Here is a 16,811-nt window from a genome sequence, read left to right on the forward strand (position 1 = left end):
ACTGAATACAGTCATTATGAACTTCTTCAAAAATAATGGTAGGAAGTTGTTAAATTTGAATGCAAACAACTGTATTATCTTACTACATTGTATAATTTCATAACTAGTACAGATTTAAAATTGACAAGAAACTTCACGTTTAACTTTCCCATCGGAGCATTGTAATGCTTAAACCTATTGCCACATCAAGCTCTCCTTCCATATTGTACCACTTTGAATAAAGCTTGATTTAGGAGTTAGCTAATTGAAAATTATAATAGGAACATTTTCATTCAAATGAGATGCTGAAACTCCTTAGATAATGAATAAAGACAAATAGGAACATTATAAATGTTTTATTTTTGACCATATTACATCTTTTCACAACGTGTCAATATAAAACACCAACCCACATGTGTTTTCTCTAATCTTAATTAAACCACTTGCTTGTTATTTAGTATTTCATGCATACTTTGCTCTGATGCAGTGCACAATAAAAGGCATGAAACCGTCTTAGTTATTATTTTGTAGCATAAAGTCGAGTTTTTTTTGCTTAACTTAAAACAGGAATGCTATATTAATATAAAATATGTAAAAAACAAAAAAAGGTACTGCAGGGGTATTTTAAAGGCACTTGGTTATTTACAAGTTCAAGTTAACTTTTTAAGATGTAAAAAAAAGTGCATCAAAAATGTTTAAAAACTATCTTTTGTCTGTTAAAAGAAGACATTCAGGAGCATCCTTTTTATAAGTAGAGAAAAGTATCTGAAAGCTCAAAGTCATGCATCTTATTTTCCTTTTTTCATAAGCTTTGACACCTACAGTAAGCACAAGGCAGATTAATACTGATGATGCAACTTTAAAGGTATTATTATAATACCTTTAAAGCTGCATCATCAGTTGTGCAGAAAGTCATCCATGAGGTGTTTTATTTGGTACAAACTCTTCTAAAAGATTAATTAATATTAAATAAATATAAACAAAAAGGAAATATCAACAAATATGTTGAGCCAAATTCATAAAGATGGTTTCCTTCATTTTAACATATGGCCAGGAAGAATAAAAATCCCCACAGCTCCAAGATCCGTGGAGGGACGACACCACAGGCAGTGGAATACAGAGATAAAAAGTGGGACCAATATTGTACCAGTGCAAGAATGCTGAGTGAGTGCGACAGTGCTGACACGAGGGTCAGAGGCTGGTGACATGGGACAGGTCCAGTGCACTGAATAAGCCTTGCATAAGCAGAGATGCTGCTCTGTCTGTGTAACAGCCACTGTGCGAGCAGTGGAGGTGGGGTGGTCCCTGAGAGTCTCGTCCCCTGTGGAAAAGGTGTCTGCACGACACAGCCAGGGTTACCGTTCCTCTGCTACTTTCCCGTTGGCCTCCTGTTCCTCCTTGTCTTTTCGCTTCTGTCTGTGGAAGAACCCAAGCTGCATGGAAGATACGTCATGCAAAGAAACAAGGTCACAAAAACGATATATGCATGGTGAAACTTTTTGTGACATCAGCTATGAAGCAAATTTGCACTATTTTTGAGGAAACATACAATGCAGACAAAAAAGCACAAATTAAATATCCTAACTAAAAAATTAACAGGGATCATTAGATTTCTTTTGTTAGCCTGCAATGGCCCATACCCGTCTAAGTCGCTGAAAGAGGGGTCGTATGACCCCCATTCCAAAGGAGTGGACCCATGCTTCAGTCTCATTTTGCATGTTTTCCAAACAAAAACAAGGTTTTGATGGGCTTCTGTATAAAACCTTGAACTCAACGGTATTTCTGACATTTTGAATTGAAAAATCTTCCTGGATGGTAAGCGAAACTTCTTCAAACTTGGGAACAAAGTCCAGTGGATTGTTTTTTGACTTTTTTTGAATGACTATGACCTGGATGACTGAGAATCTTCACCAGCATAAACACCCAAAGCTAACACAGAGTTACCGAAAAATGAATAGCAATTCATAATTTGAGATCTTCACCTTTAAGTACAATCCATTTTTTATTGTGTAATAACTATAAAAATGGCTTCAGGTTCTTTCAGTTCAAGAAAAGCTATAAAGTGGAATATGAGATGATAAATTGCATTATATACTTCTATGCCTGTGGACAAACTTACCTTCCACAGAGCCAGACTGAGAAGAGCCAACAATAAGAGCCCTCCCAGCGTGCTGCCAACAATTATCCAGGTAGGGATTCTGTAATCTCCCTCCTTCCTGATCTCCAGGATTATCTGCAAGAAAGCATCAGAAAATGTACACCCTATCTTACAAGAACTCAGGTTCAATTACATTGTAGTGCCTTGATGTTTCATATAAAAATCAATACAATTAGTAGAAATATCCTGTTGTGTAAATGATGTAATAAATTTAAGTTGTAAGCAACATTTACCAGCACTATTTGAAGATAATAGCCAATTCCCAGCAGGGCTCAGTCTTTTAGTTATTTCTTCCAATAATACAATAGATCTTGACAATTGGCCTTGATGTAGTGCCTTCTGTTTACAGTAAGTTGTTAAACCTATCCGACAAAAGCTTATATCTTTTTGCTAAATGGAAATCATTTTGAATTTTACCTTCTCTCTATTGTGAGTGTATACTGTAGAAATCTCATTAATATTTTAATGTAAAATAAATAAAACTATAACTGCCTCTGGGTTTTCAATATGACATATTGAGGTATATATCTTATGACCAGTAGATGGCAGCAAAGTTTAAGATTTAATTTTATATTTTTACAGCGTTTGCTGTTGGTCCTTTCGGTCCCTCAGCTCCATGAAGCATTTTTGATCAAAGAGTTAAGTTTATTGTGTGGTTATAACTCTTTTTACGGTAATCATACTTTCTAAAAGTTAAAATGCAAATATTTAAAATAAACAAATGTTTATTTTGTAAAATGTGTTGATAAAAAATGTATATCCTTTTCTTTCTTTAAGGGTGATTTTCTGACAAACATAACATCAAAATGACCAGAAGTTATGATCATAGTTCAAATGATGCTTGTAAGAAAGCAGTTTGAATCAGGTCAAACACAGGACACAAGTGGTTTCCAGCAATAATGGTTGCTGACTCACATGTCTGACAGGCTTTTCTTCATGTAAAAACATGGGGCTGGCAGAGGGGAGCTCCACTGAAGCGCTTGTTATCAGTTCCAGGACTTTAAACTTTAGCTGGAGATGAAATAAAAGCATTCAGCCACTATTTCACCACCAAGTGTCACATCAGAGTTGAAACAGCAAACAATATGATGACAACTAATCTGGTATTACTTTCAAGGTTTAAGCTTACTGCATGTAATGTGTCTATTCTCAGAGCTCCTGTGATTTGAACCCAGACATCTCTGTGGGAGGGGACATTAACTGTGCACTGGATTGGCAAGGTGAGTGTGTTGGATCGGTTCTGTGTGGAGAAACAAAATAAGGCCCATGAAAAAGCTGAAACTAAAACTGTTTATAGTAGAATGATTTCACTGTTGTTCTTTTTACATTACCAAGCGGGAGAAGCGGGAGAGATCCTCAGGTGAAGCTCTGCTCTCTGCGATATGCTGGGGTGGTAAACAGCTTGTTCCATCTCTCTGAGTTGGGATGTTAAAGTAAAGGTTTAATATACAGCAATCCATTAGTGTTAGAGAAACAATCAACTTGTTGCTCCTTATTTACAGTAAACTGACCATAAACTAGTCAATAGTTGGTTTAAAGAAAAACTGGAATACCTGTTTCTCTGATTCTATGAAGGTAGATTTGTGCAATTTTATGGAGTCTCAAAATTTTTATTTGCATTCAAAACTATTTTTGTATGATTGAAAATGTTTATCTTTTTATTGAAATTTTGTTGTTTGTTTGTGTGAAGCAACTTCTTTTTTGATTGAATGATAAAGACACAAACGTCCTACCCATTACATGGTCCAATCAAAAAACAATGTTACTTCAATTAAAAAAGTTATTCTAAGCAAAAAAAGTCAAAAACTCTATCAAAGGAAACATTTTCAATCAAAGAAAAGCAGTGTTTAAATTATTTCTTTGAGTCTCAACTATGTTTTCTGCATTCAAATACTTTGTTTTATTGAAAAGGTTTTTTTCATTCAAGTGAAAGTGTTTTTAATTGAAAATATTTTTTTGATTGAATCAACCATTTTTTTTATTTGAATAATACAGACAGAAATCTACCTTCATATGATTCCAGTTGAGTCAAGACATTAGCGTCTTGGAGCATTATAAGCTATTAAACAGTAAAATCAAACAGCAGCCAGCTGTGTTTTTTTTAATATGGTGTATATGACTCTTTGCCCAGGGCAGCAGGGCTGGGGAAATTTAACTCTGAGGTGGCCAATGCATAAACACTTAAAGAACATATTGCTGTACATCATATAATATTATTTGTTCCCAACTAGTTTGGTAGTAATCTAAATTTAATGAACCCCATTAAAACTGGTCTCAACATTAACATCGTAATTCATTTAGACTGGCCAGCTATTTTCTTCATTATCATACAATGAGCATATATTCTACACTGCTTTATCTATAAAGAGACATGGGTGATAAGCAAAGCTTGAATTCATCTCTCATCATGAGTTCCTTTATGACCATGATGAAAACTTTGCACTTAATGCAAAGGACTACAACAATGTTACTCTAAAAATGTATTCTTTTTATGATGCAATGTCCTCCAGCTGATTATAACTGGTCATTTTAAGGCTGTTAGATTTAAAATTGTCAGCTTTATGGCACTAAAATGTTTTAGTCTGTCAAACTGTGCTAGCACCAGTTTATTTTCACTGATTCAACAAACGGTGTGGAAGCTAACATCTTTAGAAGTCTAAGTCAAATGTGTAAATATATTATGTCATAGCTCTTCAATCAGATTGCAAAGATGACTGTAAAAGTAGTATAGAATCAAAATGTTAAATTTGAAAGGTCTTTAAAAAAATCTGAACTCTTGATCAGGACTAATCAAGTTTTAAAATAAAATTTTAGCCTTTTGAAGGAATACAAACATTATTTCTGTTGGGGTTTAGTTGAAATATTAGCTTTTAAACATTAATTACAACAAATGAAATATTGAAATTTACCTTTACATTAAAATATTTAATGCATAAACACGTAACGGAAATTAGGACACAAAGTAACTAGTTCCTTGTCAGATACAGAGGAGTTAACAAGCTACCGATCTCCAACTGTTAAACCAAATTAAATCTATAATACAAATCTATATTCTTATTTCTATGTTTTTATTTTTTGCAGTCTTCGTATTATTCCTGACTATCTTCCTTTCTCTTCCTGGCTGTAAACTCACCTGATCAACATGGAGGTTAAATATCTGCAGGAGCTGGTTCCCGTTTTTTGTCATTTCTGGGATCTCGATGTTCAGCTGCAGATCTCTAACTGGGAAATATCCAAGGTTCTGGAGCTGAATTTCGTATACAAAGAGAGGGGGAGGAATAAATGATGTGGATTATTTCTAGGTATTGTTTTCTCTATGTCTCAGTAAAAACAGTGGATGATAAGAAAGCATCCTCACCTGGAATGTGAAGTTAAATGGAGGGCCAATAATTCCAGGCTCCTCCAGTGAGAGCTCTGATTTGATCTCATACCGCGTTGGATCTGAGTCCCTTTCAAGGCAAAGAATAGAAAAACAGAAGTATCAAAAGCTTTTCTTTTAAGTGTGTATTCTATTTTTACTTTAATTTTCTTGCCTTCATGAATATTTGGCTTCCATGTTTAAAGTAACTTAAAACAATCCCTTCAGCTGCATTAACTTTTTTTTTAAAGTTTGCACTCTGACAAACCTGGTAAAGAGAAGGTCTCCCTCATATTTCAGTGAGTAATAGATGTCATCAAAATTATCAGATATGTTCACTTCTTCACCATCACTGTGGAGAGAGGAGCAATATTAATGGTCTTTGTCTTCCAGAAATATAGTAAAGTTTTACAATGTCTGGAATGTCTGTAAAGTGATGTTCCAACCTGCTTGCCTCCAGGAGAACTCTGAGGTATTCCAGGAAGATGGTGCGACTGAACTCAAACTCCAGGCGAAACAAGACCTACACCAGGAATTATGAATAAAAAGAAAATCCATAAATATAAGACTGTATCCCATTGAAGTGGGATGTAATATGTATTCGTTATATTTTATTCTAACAAAACCATCTCAAAAGTAAAATGTATATAGTATATCTTCATTGCAATGTGATGCATTTCCAGAATTCATCAATATTTGATACTTTTCAAATTTTGCACACATCAAATTAGGAAAATATTAGCACAGAAATGCTTTCTTACTAAAAAGTGTGCCTATGCTATGAAACATTATAAACATCGAAGTCTAAGGTTTTTTTTCACATGAATTATTATATAAAGGTAATTTAGTAAAGAGTATTTTTTCATGGGAGCACAGAATAAAAAAATGAAAAAATAAAGTGGACAGTATTTTATCATTTAATCTCATGGAGCTAATGCAACTTTCACCTTTGGAGCTGCAGGTTTGAGACCTCCGGTTTAGCAGATTTAAACTGTGATCTTGATAGAGCTGAAGCTAAAAGTGAAATACTTTAAGCTTTATATAACTGTTAAAGTGAAACTGCACAGCTTAAAAATGGTCCTTGTGACCAATAAGTTACAGTCTCTGTTCCAGCATATATTACCATAAAAATTGGATTGTATTTTGTCTTCAGTAAATCGGCCATAAAAGGGATCAGAACCAATTCTGCAGGGGCAATGCCCAGTGTTGACACCTGTCTAGAACCGCCCATGTTAAAGAGTCAGTAGACCTCTGGTTTTTCTGAGGAAGCTTATATCCCTTCTCCCTCCGTGTTTTCCTTTAGGTCGTGCAATCCACCATGTGGGCAATCATGGTCCTAGTGAAAAATGAAATCAACATCCCCATGAACATTGTTTAAACTTGTTGTGGTAGAAACCTCTGACTTTGGACTTGATAAAAGACTTTTGACCAACACCAGCTGATGACCAAGCTGCCCAGACTAACACTGACTGTGGAGGTTTAAACTGGACCTCAGCTTTAATTCTGTGCCTCTCCACTCCTCCTTCATGCCCTGTGGGATCTCCATTACCAAGTTACTGTAAATAAGCATTTAACTTTCATTTCTAAATGATTTTAATTGAGAAATGGCTTAAGTTAAAACATGCTAAAGTTTTAGCCAATGTCAACAATACCACTGTGTGTTATTATTCTGAAACCAAGGATTACATGACTTGTGAATATGAACCAAACTCATGCATGGGCAGAGCTTCACAACACTCTCATGACTGTGGCTACACCTTCTTGCCAGGCAGCTTTCTTGACCAGAATGTGACCTACTTTTAAACTTTCCATTAACATATTTAGACATGAGCTGCACAGTTGCACACTTTTGCCGTGCAGCAAGATCTCCTGAGTTTAATTCCTGGTCTGGATTCTGTCTGCATGAAGTTTGCATGTTTTCCCTGTGCTTCTGAGGGTTCTCTCTTGGTACTCTAGCTTCCTTCCACAGTTCAACAACATGACTGTTAGTTCAACTGGTGACCAAATTACCTAGTGACCCTGTGAGAGTAAGTTCATGCTTGTATGTCTCTGTGTTGCCCTGTGGGGACTGGTGAACTGTCCAGGGTGCACAGTGTCATTTAAAATAGGATAAAGCTCTATTTATGTATTAATTTATTTGAAACATAAATCATCTTATTTCATTAGAAAATTATCTTACTTGCCTACAAAAATCAAGGGAAAATACATAGGAATTGCAATAATACAAACCTGACTTGCTTTTTTTTGCAGTGCAAAGAAAAAACACAAATGCTTTATATTTACACTCTTTGTGATTAATTATATAGTTTGTTTTCTAGAACTGAACCACTGAAGATAAACCGACTTTTCAATGATATTCTGATTAAGTGAGATGAACGTGTAGCTCTAAAAGATTAATAGCAGCTGTTTCACAGGTCTATGCTCCTCAGCAGTAAATGCTCTGAATGAGGGATTTTGGATAAAGACTGCAATAACTTGCTGTGTTTGTTGAATTTAACCCTGGTGCTACTTAGAGTGAGCAGGCGGACATCCCTTTAGTTCCAATGAATTTAAAAAACTCTTCCACGGATAAAATAGAAAAAGCTGCACTCAGGAGAAAAATGAGGATAAGTGAATAAAGGATTGAAGTAGGCTTGACAGAATCCTCAATAAAAACAGGAGTCTGACAAAGAGAGATGGTTTGTTCAGCAACAAAGAGCACATAAAGCAGACTAGAGCTGGGTTGAACGCTGTTTTCTATCCTATGTACCATAATGAAATCCTGATGGATCCTGTCTGACCACAGAGGAATTCATAACAAGGTTACTGTAGCTTCCCTCCTGCATGGAGAGGCTCATATGAGATAAACCACAGATACAGCAGGAAGATGGTGATCTTACTGTATTTAATCAAGAAGACCAAAGAAATTTGATTAGCACACCACAACTGATATCTTTTATACAAGTGACTCATGTTTCTTAATAAATGCTGAAATAAAACAGACAAACAAAGGCAAGAAAAACTAAGCATGTAAAAGTTAACAATTTAAAAAAAAAAAAAAAGGTATTTTAGAGGGTAGATGTTATAATGCTACAAGAGAGGCACCTAGAAATTTAGATTAGATGTAAAACTGTTTGTTAATCATCCCTCGTTTGGGTTAGGGTTAGAGACACATAATAATAGAATATCATTTAGATATTCATTGATGCTTTTTTATTCAATTTAAGAAACTGTCCTACAGTACTATTAAACTTTGCTTTTGATTATAGCTGCATGTTTTGCAATAACTGTTTTCAGCCACATTTTGAAAGCTTAATGGGTAACTAGCTTTGCAAAAAAAGCAATCCTAAATAACATCTATTGTCCCTTTGTTTAGCTGTACGTGCACAAAGCTTTACAAGACACAAATTCTTCTAATTTAAGAAGCTAAACTAATAAAAATATAAAACAAATACAAAAACCCCCAAATCTCAATTAACTAGGAAATAAACAGCTTAGATTTTATTACGTGTCCCTTGTTTAGTTACATTTTTTCTCAGGTTTATATGGTATGATTGCAGTGCTCTTGAGAAAGGGAGTTTTTCCTCTCCACTGTCACTACAAGCATGCTTGGTGTGAGGGATTGCTTTTGAGTTGTGAATTGGCGCTAAACAAATAAACTGAATTGAATTAGATATCATTGGCTTATACTGTAGCCTGGTGCAGCTTATATATTTCCAGTTTTAAACAAAACTTAGTGGGTGCTTTTTAAGGTGCTCTCTATAGTCCAGAAAATACGGTAGTCACTTTATGCCATGGTTAATTTCTTCAACACAAATTTCTCTGAATGAAGAAGGCTGAACAGGCGTGTTGTACATTACTTCCTTCTGAAAGAGGGAAAACTAAAACTGTTCCTTCTGTCCCACTGGAATGATAAACTAGAGGGAAGCAGGTAGATATAATGCTGTGTAAGTGAGAAATAAATCAATGATCATCAAAATTCTAGTTTAGGGTCAGTCAAGGTAAGCAGACTAAGACTGTCACAAACATAAGCATATGGTTCTACAGTGTAGAGCACATTTGTTTTTCTGCCCTGAAGCGAGCAAATAAAAAAGATTTAAAAAAAAATGTTTTCTCTAAAAAAGAAGCTTGTGTCGAGGTTCCAGTTTTCATTCAGTAACAATTTTGGACTAGTTTGGCAGCTTCCCAGTTGTACAATCATCGTTATTTGCCTTCACCAGTTTTTTTTTTTTTAAAGGAAATTGACCAATGCGGTCCAGCTTTGTGGCTCTGGATGCTGCTCAGCTCAATGAGCGGGTATGAATCACTCTCTGAGATTTAAAGGGTGGCCTGGTGCTCCTGGTTCAGCTGTTGGAAGGCCTTGCAGAGAAATGTTGGATGTTTTGTTGCCCAGGAGATGAGAACTGCTTATTATAAATACATGTTAAACTCCTTCTCTTATTTCTACTCAGAACATTATGTGACTATGGAAAACAAGGGAGACAAGAGTCAGCAAATGAGATGAAAAGATATAAATATACATATAAACAGAGATTAAAAGCTTTTATTTTAACAGCGAGATAAAAAAAGATGATGTCATCCTTATCTAGTTTCATCTAACCATCACCTTCTATACAATAAAGTTAAAGCTCTTCCCTAAAACAGGGCAGTGTTGTAAATATTGTTGACTTTACAGCCTAGCTTAGGAACAGCAAAATTTATTGTAACAAAAAATCCAAAACAGATGAGGCAAAATTTGATCTCAGCCTTTATTTCACCTACTGTGCCAGAGACAAAATAAAGAGCACAATTTCAAATATATTCTTAAACAAAAACAAAAAAATGTTTCATAGTTTTTCTCTAAAAAAACAAAACAAAAAAACAAACAGATCCGATTCTGGAATTACTTAAATCTGATCTAAAGTATAAATAAAACTAAAAAAATCTCATACTTGCATTAAGTAGTTGTGATTAAAAAAGGTTATCATTCCAACCTTATCCTATAGCAGGGTAGTCATGTAGGATCATGGATGATTGGCTGCTTATCTACAGAGATCAATGGTCAATAGGTGGAGTAGAACCTGGATAGGTTGGCCAGTTCATTTACAAGGAAACACAGAACAGAACCATTTCCATAAACATTCCCTGTCTAATATACAAGCTTTGGGGCCTTCTGGGAAAACATGAAGATGCATGCATAAAACAAGCATGAGAACTCCATGAAAAAAAAAAAAAGTGAAATATAAAGATTGCTCTGTGTGGAAAACTGGACACAACCCATACGTTTTAGCTGGTACAGCACCACAGACAGAGACAGATAGTTGAATTATTGATTTTTGTGTGACTTTAAAAGTCTCTCCCATTGTTGTGAAGACTGTTAAGCTCCCTTTTTGTGTCATCATTACTGCTTTATTCCTTTAAGGTTTTCTGATATTCTTTCCTGCTTTGGTACATGTACAATATTTCCAGTCATAAATCATTTTTAACAAAAGACTGTTGCTTAAATAGCTATAATTAGATTACATGTGGTTGTCTAAAATCAGCTTTACTTGATTATTTACTGAGCTCTACTTCTGTATTTTCTGAACAAAAACACTGGTTCTGTTCTCTCATACACAGGAACGATCATCTTTGAATTCCCATGGAAATATCCCTCAGCTTCTTTGTAAATGACGAATTCACGAAATGTGAGAACGGATTCAAGATTCTAGTGTTTGGCAAACACCATTTTGAGAGTCCAGATGATTTAACCTGGAACCAAAGAAATCAGAGTCTTTGACCTTTTTTCTGGCTAAAAATGACTCTATTCCTTTAAATAAGGTGATCTCTAGTTAAAGGATTGATCATCTGGGAAGTAAATACCAATCTGCCAATCTCAATAAATGAATGAATTTGATGTATCAACATATTAGCAAATCACATGGGAAGGTCAAAAACTGTTTCTTACAACTTTTGGTTTGAATTATCACCAGCCTATCTTTTTGTAACTATCTAATGCTACTGCAACAAAGTTACAGGTAAAAAGCTCAAAAAATATACATTATATATTTTTTTAGAATCTGATTGCAGACATTGACAGATATTAATTTGAAAAAAACTTTACTTGTCCATCAGAGTAATGGAATAGAGTTACAGGCAAGGCATTCCCTGTTCATAGCGTCTCAATGAAGGCCTTTTTTGACAACACTGGACTTCACCCTAAGCAAAACTAGACTTAGAAATCATAGATAAGGAATTCTTTTTTCAATCTGGAATCTGGAATAAGAACATTAAACTTTCTCATCTCATCTCATTTAGTAACATTATTTAAACAGTTTTTATTTCTTACTATAAGGCCTTCAAGCCTCGTCAATTTGAATACTAGTCTGTTCTCAGGTCTGGTCCCTGTAGATTAAAATGTTCATCAGCCTAGCCTTTGTTTAAGAACATGACTTTAGACCATTGAACTATACCTTACTCTAGATCCTTGAGAAGGCAGTCTTTAAACAATGTACTGCATATCTGAAATAAAAAAAAACTAAAAATTTTTAGTTTTTGATTTGCTATATTTGCTATATTTCTTTTGTAGCCTCCTTACAGAGGGTGTCTGTATATTTTAAGATTAATTTCAAAATTATTTTATTTGCTGTAATAGTTACAGTAGTTAGTACCAACATTAGTACCTACACACCCTTCTGTTCCACCAATCAGCTGATCTGCTGCTTTTGAGTGTGTAAAAGTCAGAGCGAAAGCTCAGAGGAGGATGTGCTTTTTAAGGTATAGTGGAGGGTTTTTGCAAATTTTTGAAAAGACCTGCCCTCTACACTTTAAATAAAAAAGCACATGCTCAATCGTGTACATGCTCCCGAGAGGGAACGCGTATTAAAAGTGTGTGAGAGCGTGCACAAGCCCATTTCTCCTCATGCACACTCTGTTTAAAAGTTGCTGTTTGCATCATACATACAAGCTTACTTTCCAAAAGAAGATTTGCAATTTTTCTACTTTTCACCACTAAGTGAAAATGATGATTTGAAAGTTTTATGATATATCCTGAAAAAGAACATCCTCCACTATACCTTTAATATTTGAAGCAAAATGCAATATATGAAGTTCTACATACTTAGTTGTAAAAAAAAATCAGCATTGTTTACATTTTTGTTTAAATCAAAGTGGAATAGAATTATAGAGTAATTCACATTGTGTTAATCTTACCTGTGATTTTGCTCGCATGAATGGTGCACTGACATTGCAGATCTTCTCATTTCTTTTCCTGTCCACTGCATTACACTCAATCTTTATTTCAGATGTGTCCTAAAACAGAGAATGTAAATGTTTTAGATTTTGTTGTACAGAAGAAGGGATAGTGTTTGTTTAAGAAGAGATACAAAAGGGCATACCTTGACTATAAGGCTTGAGAAGCGCAGATTGGGTGAATATGTGATATTGATGACAGCATTATAGGCATTTTCTCCTCTGTTCTCCAGTTTCACGTCTAACACCATCCTTTTCTTGTTCCCCTCAATCACCCGCAGCGATCCCTCTGCCTCTGCTCCCCCCTGATGGCGGCAGAAAAGGCCACGAGATTGCATGGGACGAGCACAGAACTGTCTGGAAGATAAGAACAGAGTTTACTTGAGTGTGAAGATGCAGTATGTCTGCTGTTTTATGTTTTTTATGTTTTACTTTACTTTCTAAGGGTTGTTGGATCTTTTGTCAATATAGTATTCTACTTTTTTTTTTTACTTACATGGCATTATCAGACTAGTCTTTATTATTGTTGATGACCAAGTTGATTTATCAACTGAGGCTCTCTTTGCACACCACTTTGAATACATATGTTTGGGCAGTGTCTTTTGGCAGAAAGGTGACAAAGCTTAGGTTTTTGTAAAAACAACCGTACTCATAAGTGCACTGTCCACCTTGGACATAACAGGGCAATGTGGAAGAGGATTTATTTTATTTTTTAAACAATTATTTTCCCATTTGATCTAAATACTCTAAAGGATGCTTTGTTTGTAAAACTATCTGGTTTTCATGGTTCTACTTCATAATGAGATGGTCTCTGGATTCTACATTAGTTCTTCTCAGTAGTTTTTGATTTCATAGTCAAAATCATGCATTTACCATGTCTGTCTGCGCTTGGGATTTTTCAGTAAAAAGATTTTAGTAAAATCAGCTTCAGGACTTTTAGCCACTGCTTTATGTGTTGTGTGGTAAATGTAAGTGTACCTACTTTCGAGTCATCAGGTCATTTTTGCTCTGCAGTGAAAGGTTAGGCATGCAGCGGTCATCCTCATCACAGCCATTCCAGAAGGGCAGCTGTTCAGGAGATAAAGTGTCTGTTTTTATCATCTGTTTTACATTGACTTAGTCTCATAATTGCTTCAACTTTAGGTATCCTCACCTCGGTCTTTACAACAACAGGCCAGCTGTCATCAAGAACAGGTCCCTGGTCCGGATCTTGTAATCCCACTTGCACAGCAAACACTATAGGTCTTGCATAGTCGGTGGTCTCCTGTGAACGAATAAAAAGGCAAACTCATTAAAATTACAATTAAATAATTAGGTCTGTTATGGAAATTTTTGGTAAGGATTCTAACAATATGATACAGACAATAAAAGCCTTCTTTGAAGCCCTAATAGGTTTGAAATTAATATTTTGTACCTAATTTTAACAAAAAAATTTAATTTGTTTTTATATCATAGTTATTATAACTTCACATCTTGGTAAAAGTAATGGATTTCATCAGACATCTTGTTATTTCACTCCAATAAATCAAAGAGGGCCTTGGAGTACCATTGTTTTGATTGATCAGTCATTAACTATAGCAATGATCAAATATTTCCACTATGTTGTTGGGGTGTCATATTTCGTTAATAGAAGCCAATTACTCTGAAGGGGCAATTTATCACAGCTAAACATAAATTCTCCCAGAAGCTTTGGGGGCTACCTATGACATTAACTGTAATTTAAAAGCAAAACCACTAGAATTAATGGAGATATGAGCTTCAATGTCCCTGGTGTTTACATAGAGTAAAGTATTTTTTTACATAAAATTACAAGTGTTTTTAAAAGGTATATGATAAATCAGTTGTAATCCTCCCGAATTATAACAGGCTCAAGAAGACATTCACCAGTACAGGGATTAAAGGAGGTGACAGGCTTTCAGTCAATAAAACCTCTTGCTTCCTCTTTCATTAAATTATGAGTCATTTAGATGCTGTGTTACCAAACAATGAAGTAAAGATACAATATTTATTGAGGCAGGTACTCAGTGATTATAAGTGAAAGTAATACAGTACAGGAATCATTGTATTGTAGATCCAGGCATCACAGAAGGTCATGTTTAGAACACTAATTTAAAAAACGAAAGGTCAATATTAATTAATATTTGGGTGAGTATTTTTTATTATTTGGTGTATGAAAAACATAATCTCTGATTAGCAACAAGAATAGGGTGCTAGTAAGTCTTCTAAAAACGGCGACTGTATTTGGGCAAAGTTTAATGAATGGTTGTGCCCTATTCTGCTTTTAAAAAGCAATCAGAACATGTTGTGGTATAACCGAACCCTTTATAGGGCAAGTTACCATTTTTGATCACTTGCATACCCCTTAAAAATGGAGTCCCCTAATCCCTCAGTGAGGTCTAGAAGAACAAGATCTATATATCCAGCCATTCAGCAAAGATACTGCTACATGTCTGCACATCTCACTTTGGCATCTGGCCAATTAGATGAGCCATTAAATGATATACATGTATCACCTATTGTAAATTAAGTTGGAAAAAAAAAGAAAAAAGGTAAAAAGCTAATTGAAAAGTTAAAAAGTAAAGTTAAAAATTTAATAATCCTAGATAACAATTATATTTAGGTTTATGAACAAAAAATGTAAGTGCCAGTATCAGCATTAACGCATTTAAGGTTATGTTGTACCAAAAAAATGTGATTCTTTTACTCTCAGAATTTTTTTTAATAAATTTCTCATAGAAGCACTTTTTGTTTGTTTTTTTTCTTAATGTTTTCGGGCAAGTTAGCGTTTTTTTGTTATTACATTGACATTAATTTTTGCCGTTAAAATATCCCTATTTTTTGAATGTTACAAAGGTTAAAAAGGTTTTGTCCATGATTCCAATAACACTATTGGCTTGAAATTTAGATTTTCAAGGTATTTCACCGAGTGCCATATAAAGGGTTAATATGAAATTCAGATGAGTGGCAAAAAAATGTTATAAATAAATGATAAACACATCGTTTAATCTTGGGAGAAAATCTTGCCCTTAATCAGTTCATCCTTCTTGATCAGGTGACTTGCTGGATGAGACAAATGTGTGGCTTTCTTGAATAGTGGTGGAGAGCTGCACACAACCCATCTGAAGGCTGGAAATGGTCCCTGAGCCACACTTTGAACACCCCAGGCTCAAACTTAGTTTTTGAAAGAAAGCGTGGTTTGTATTTGATTGATTGCTGTTTTAAGCAATGACAACATTTCCCCCAACTTTCTGGATCCTGGTTTGTTTGACTTTTTGGTGCTTTCTGTTTAAATGTTTTCATGTGTTTGGTTGTTGTAAGTTATTTTGCATTTGAGGATATGTTCAGTGTTTTGCTACAATGTTTTAATAAGCGTATACGTATAACTACAGTGTGTGCTGAAGTAGGTAACCAGTTAGCTTTGGGTATATTGTTATCTGGTGGATCTAGGGAACCTAGGGAACCATTGCAGAGGTGCATTACATTAAAGAAGTATTGGGCAACAATTTCTCTATTTTCCTGCATGAAATAACATGTTTCCCCTTGCTGGCAGTTCAGTATGACTGAGAGGTGATGGTAGAGATCATTTGGAGATGCTCAACCAAGAAGTGAAAGTCTGCACTACTGCAGCATAATGGTGTACTGTGCATATGCAGCAGCTGCACAAGAAACGGTTTCACTATCACCAAGAAACCAAAAAACAGAAATTATAAGACAACAAAACTGGAGAATAAGAAAAAAACAAGGATAAACATCAGGGAAGTCTCTAGGTGGGAGGAGCTAATGAAAGATACAGATTTTAAAAGGGAAGCTGAAGCTACCCTGTTTTCTTTGACAAAGTAAGTGAACTGTACTGCCTAAATAAGTGTAAATCCATTTAGACAGTGTTGCTTGTTATCATTGAAAATATAAAACTAGATCCTGTAAACATATACCAATGTTGTTGGTATGCAATTGCAGGTTTTATATGGGTTTAGTAGCTTTCAAAGCTGCAGTAAATGGTGGCTTTTTGTCATAGTAAATGTCCTTTACCTGACATGCAAGTAACTAAGACAATAAAATGTTTTTCTAGGGAGATGGAAGAGGGCCAGATCGGAGTCTGATCAGTGATAGAGTATGAAGACAGTATTG

The 16,811-nt window shown here is 35.0% G+C and overlaps 1 protein-coding gene across 2 annotated transcripts in view; it reads right to left on the minus strand.

Annotated features, from left to right (window-relative positions):
- Positions 1 to 328: 328 nt before the first annotated feature.
- Positions 329 to 16,811, minus strand: part of itga11 (integrin subunit alpha 11) — a 65,866-nt gene continuing 49,383 nt past the window's right edge. The window contains exons 18-30 of one of the 2 annotated variants that reach the window (XM_015394644.1): positions 13,837 to 13,947; positions 13,666 to 13,751; positions 12,830 to 13,040; positions 12,645 to 12,743; positions 5,942 to 6,018; positions 5,764 to 5,847; positions 5,496 to 5,586; positions 5,271 to 5,384; positions 3,469 to 3,552; positions 3,267 to 3,377; positions 3,053 to 3,148; positions 2,099 to 2,212; positions 329 to 1,474 (exon numbers count right to left, since the gene is read on the minus strand). In XM_015394644.1, coding sequence (XP_015250130.1) covers positions 1,349 to 1,474; positions 2,099 to 2,212; positions 3,053 to 3,148; positions 3,267 to 3,377; positions 3,469 to 3,552; positions 5,271 to 5,384; positions 5,496 to 5,586; positions 5,764 to 5,847; positions 5,942 to 6,018; positions 12,645 to 12,743; positions 12,830 to 13,040; positions 13,666 to 13,751; positions 13,837 to 13,947 — 1,404 coding nt within the window. In that variant the 3' untranslated portion in view covers positions 329 to 1,348. The remainder of the gene's footprint in view (positions 1,475 to 2,098; positions 2,213 to 3,052; positions 3,149 to 3,266; positions 3,378 to 3,468; positions 3,553 to 5,270; positions 5,385 to 5,495; positions 5,587 to 5,763; positions 5,848 to 5,941; positions 6,019 to 12,644; positions 12,744 to 12,829; positions 13,041 to 13,665; positions 13,752 to 13,836; positions 13,948 to 16,811) is intronic. The other variant, XM_015394643.1, reaches the window with a different exon arrangement.

The sequence above is a fragment of the Cyprinodon variegatus genome, unplaced genomic scaffold (assembly GCF_000732505.1).
Source record: "Cyprinodon variegatus isolate N-32 unplaced genomic scaffold, C_variegatus-1.0 Scaffold701, whole genome shotgun sequence".
In the NCBI taxonomy this organism is placed as follows: Eukaryota; Metazoa; Chordata; class Actinopteri; order Cyprinodontiformes; family Cyprinodontidae; genus Cyprinodon; species Cyprinodon variegatus.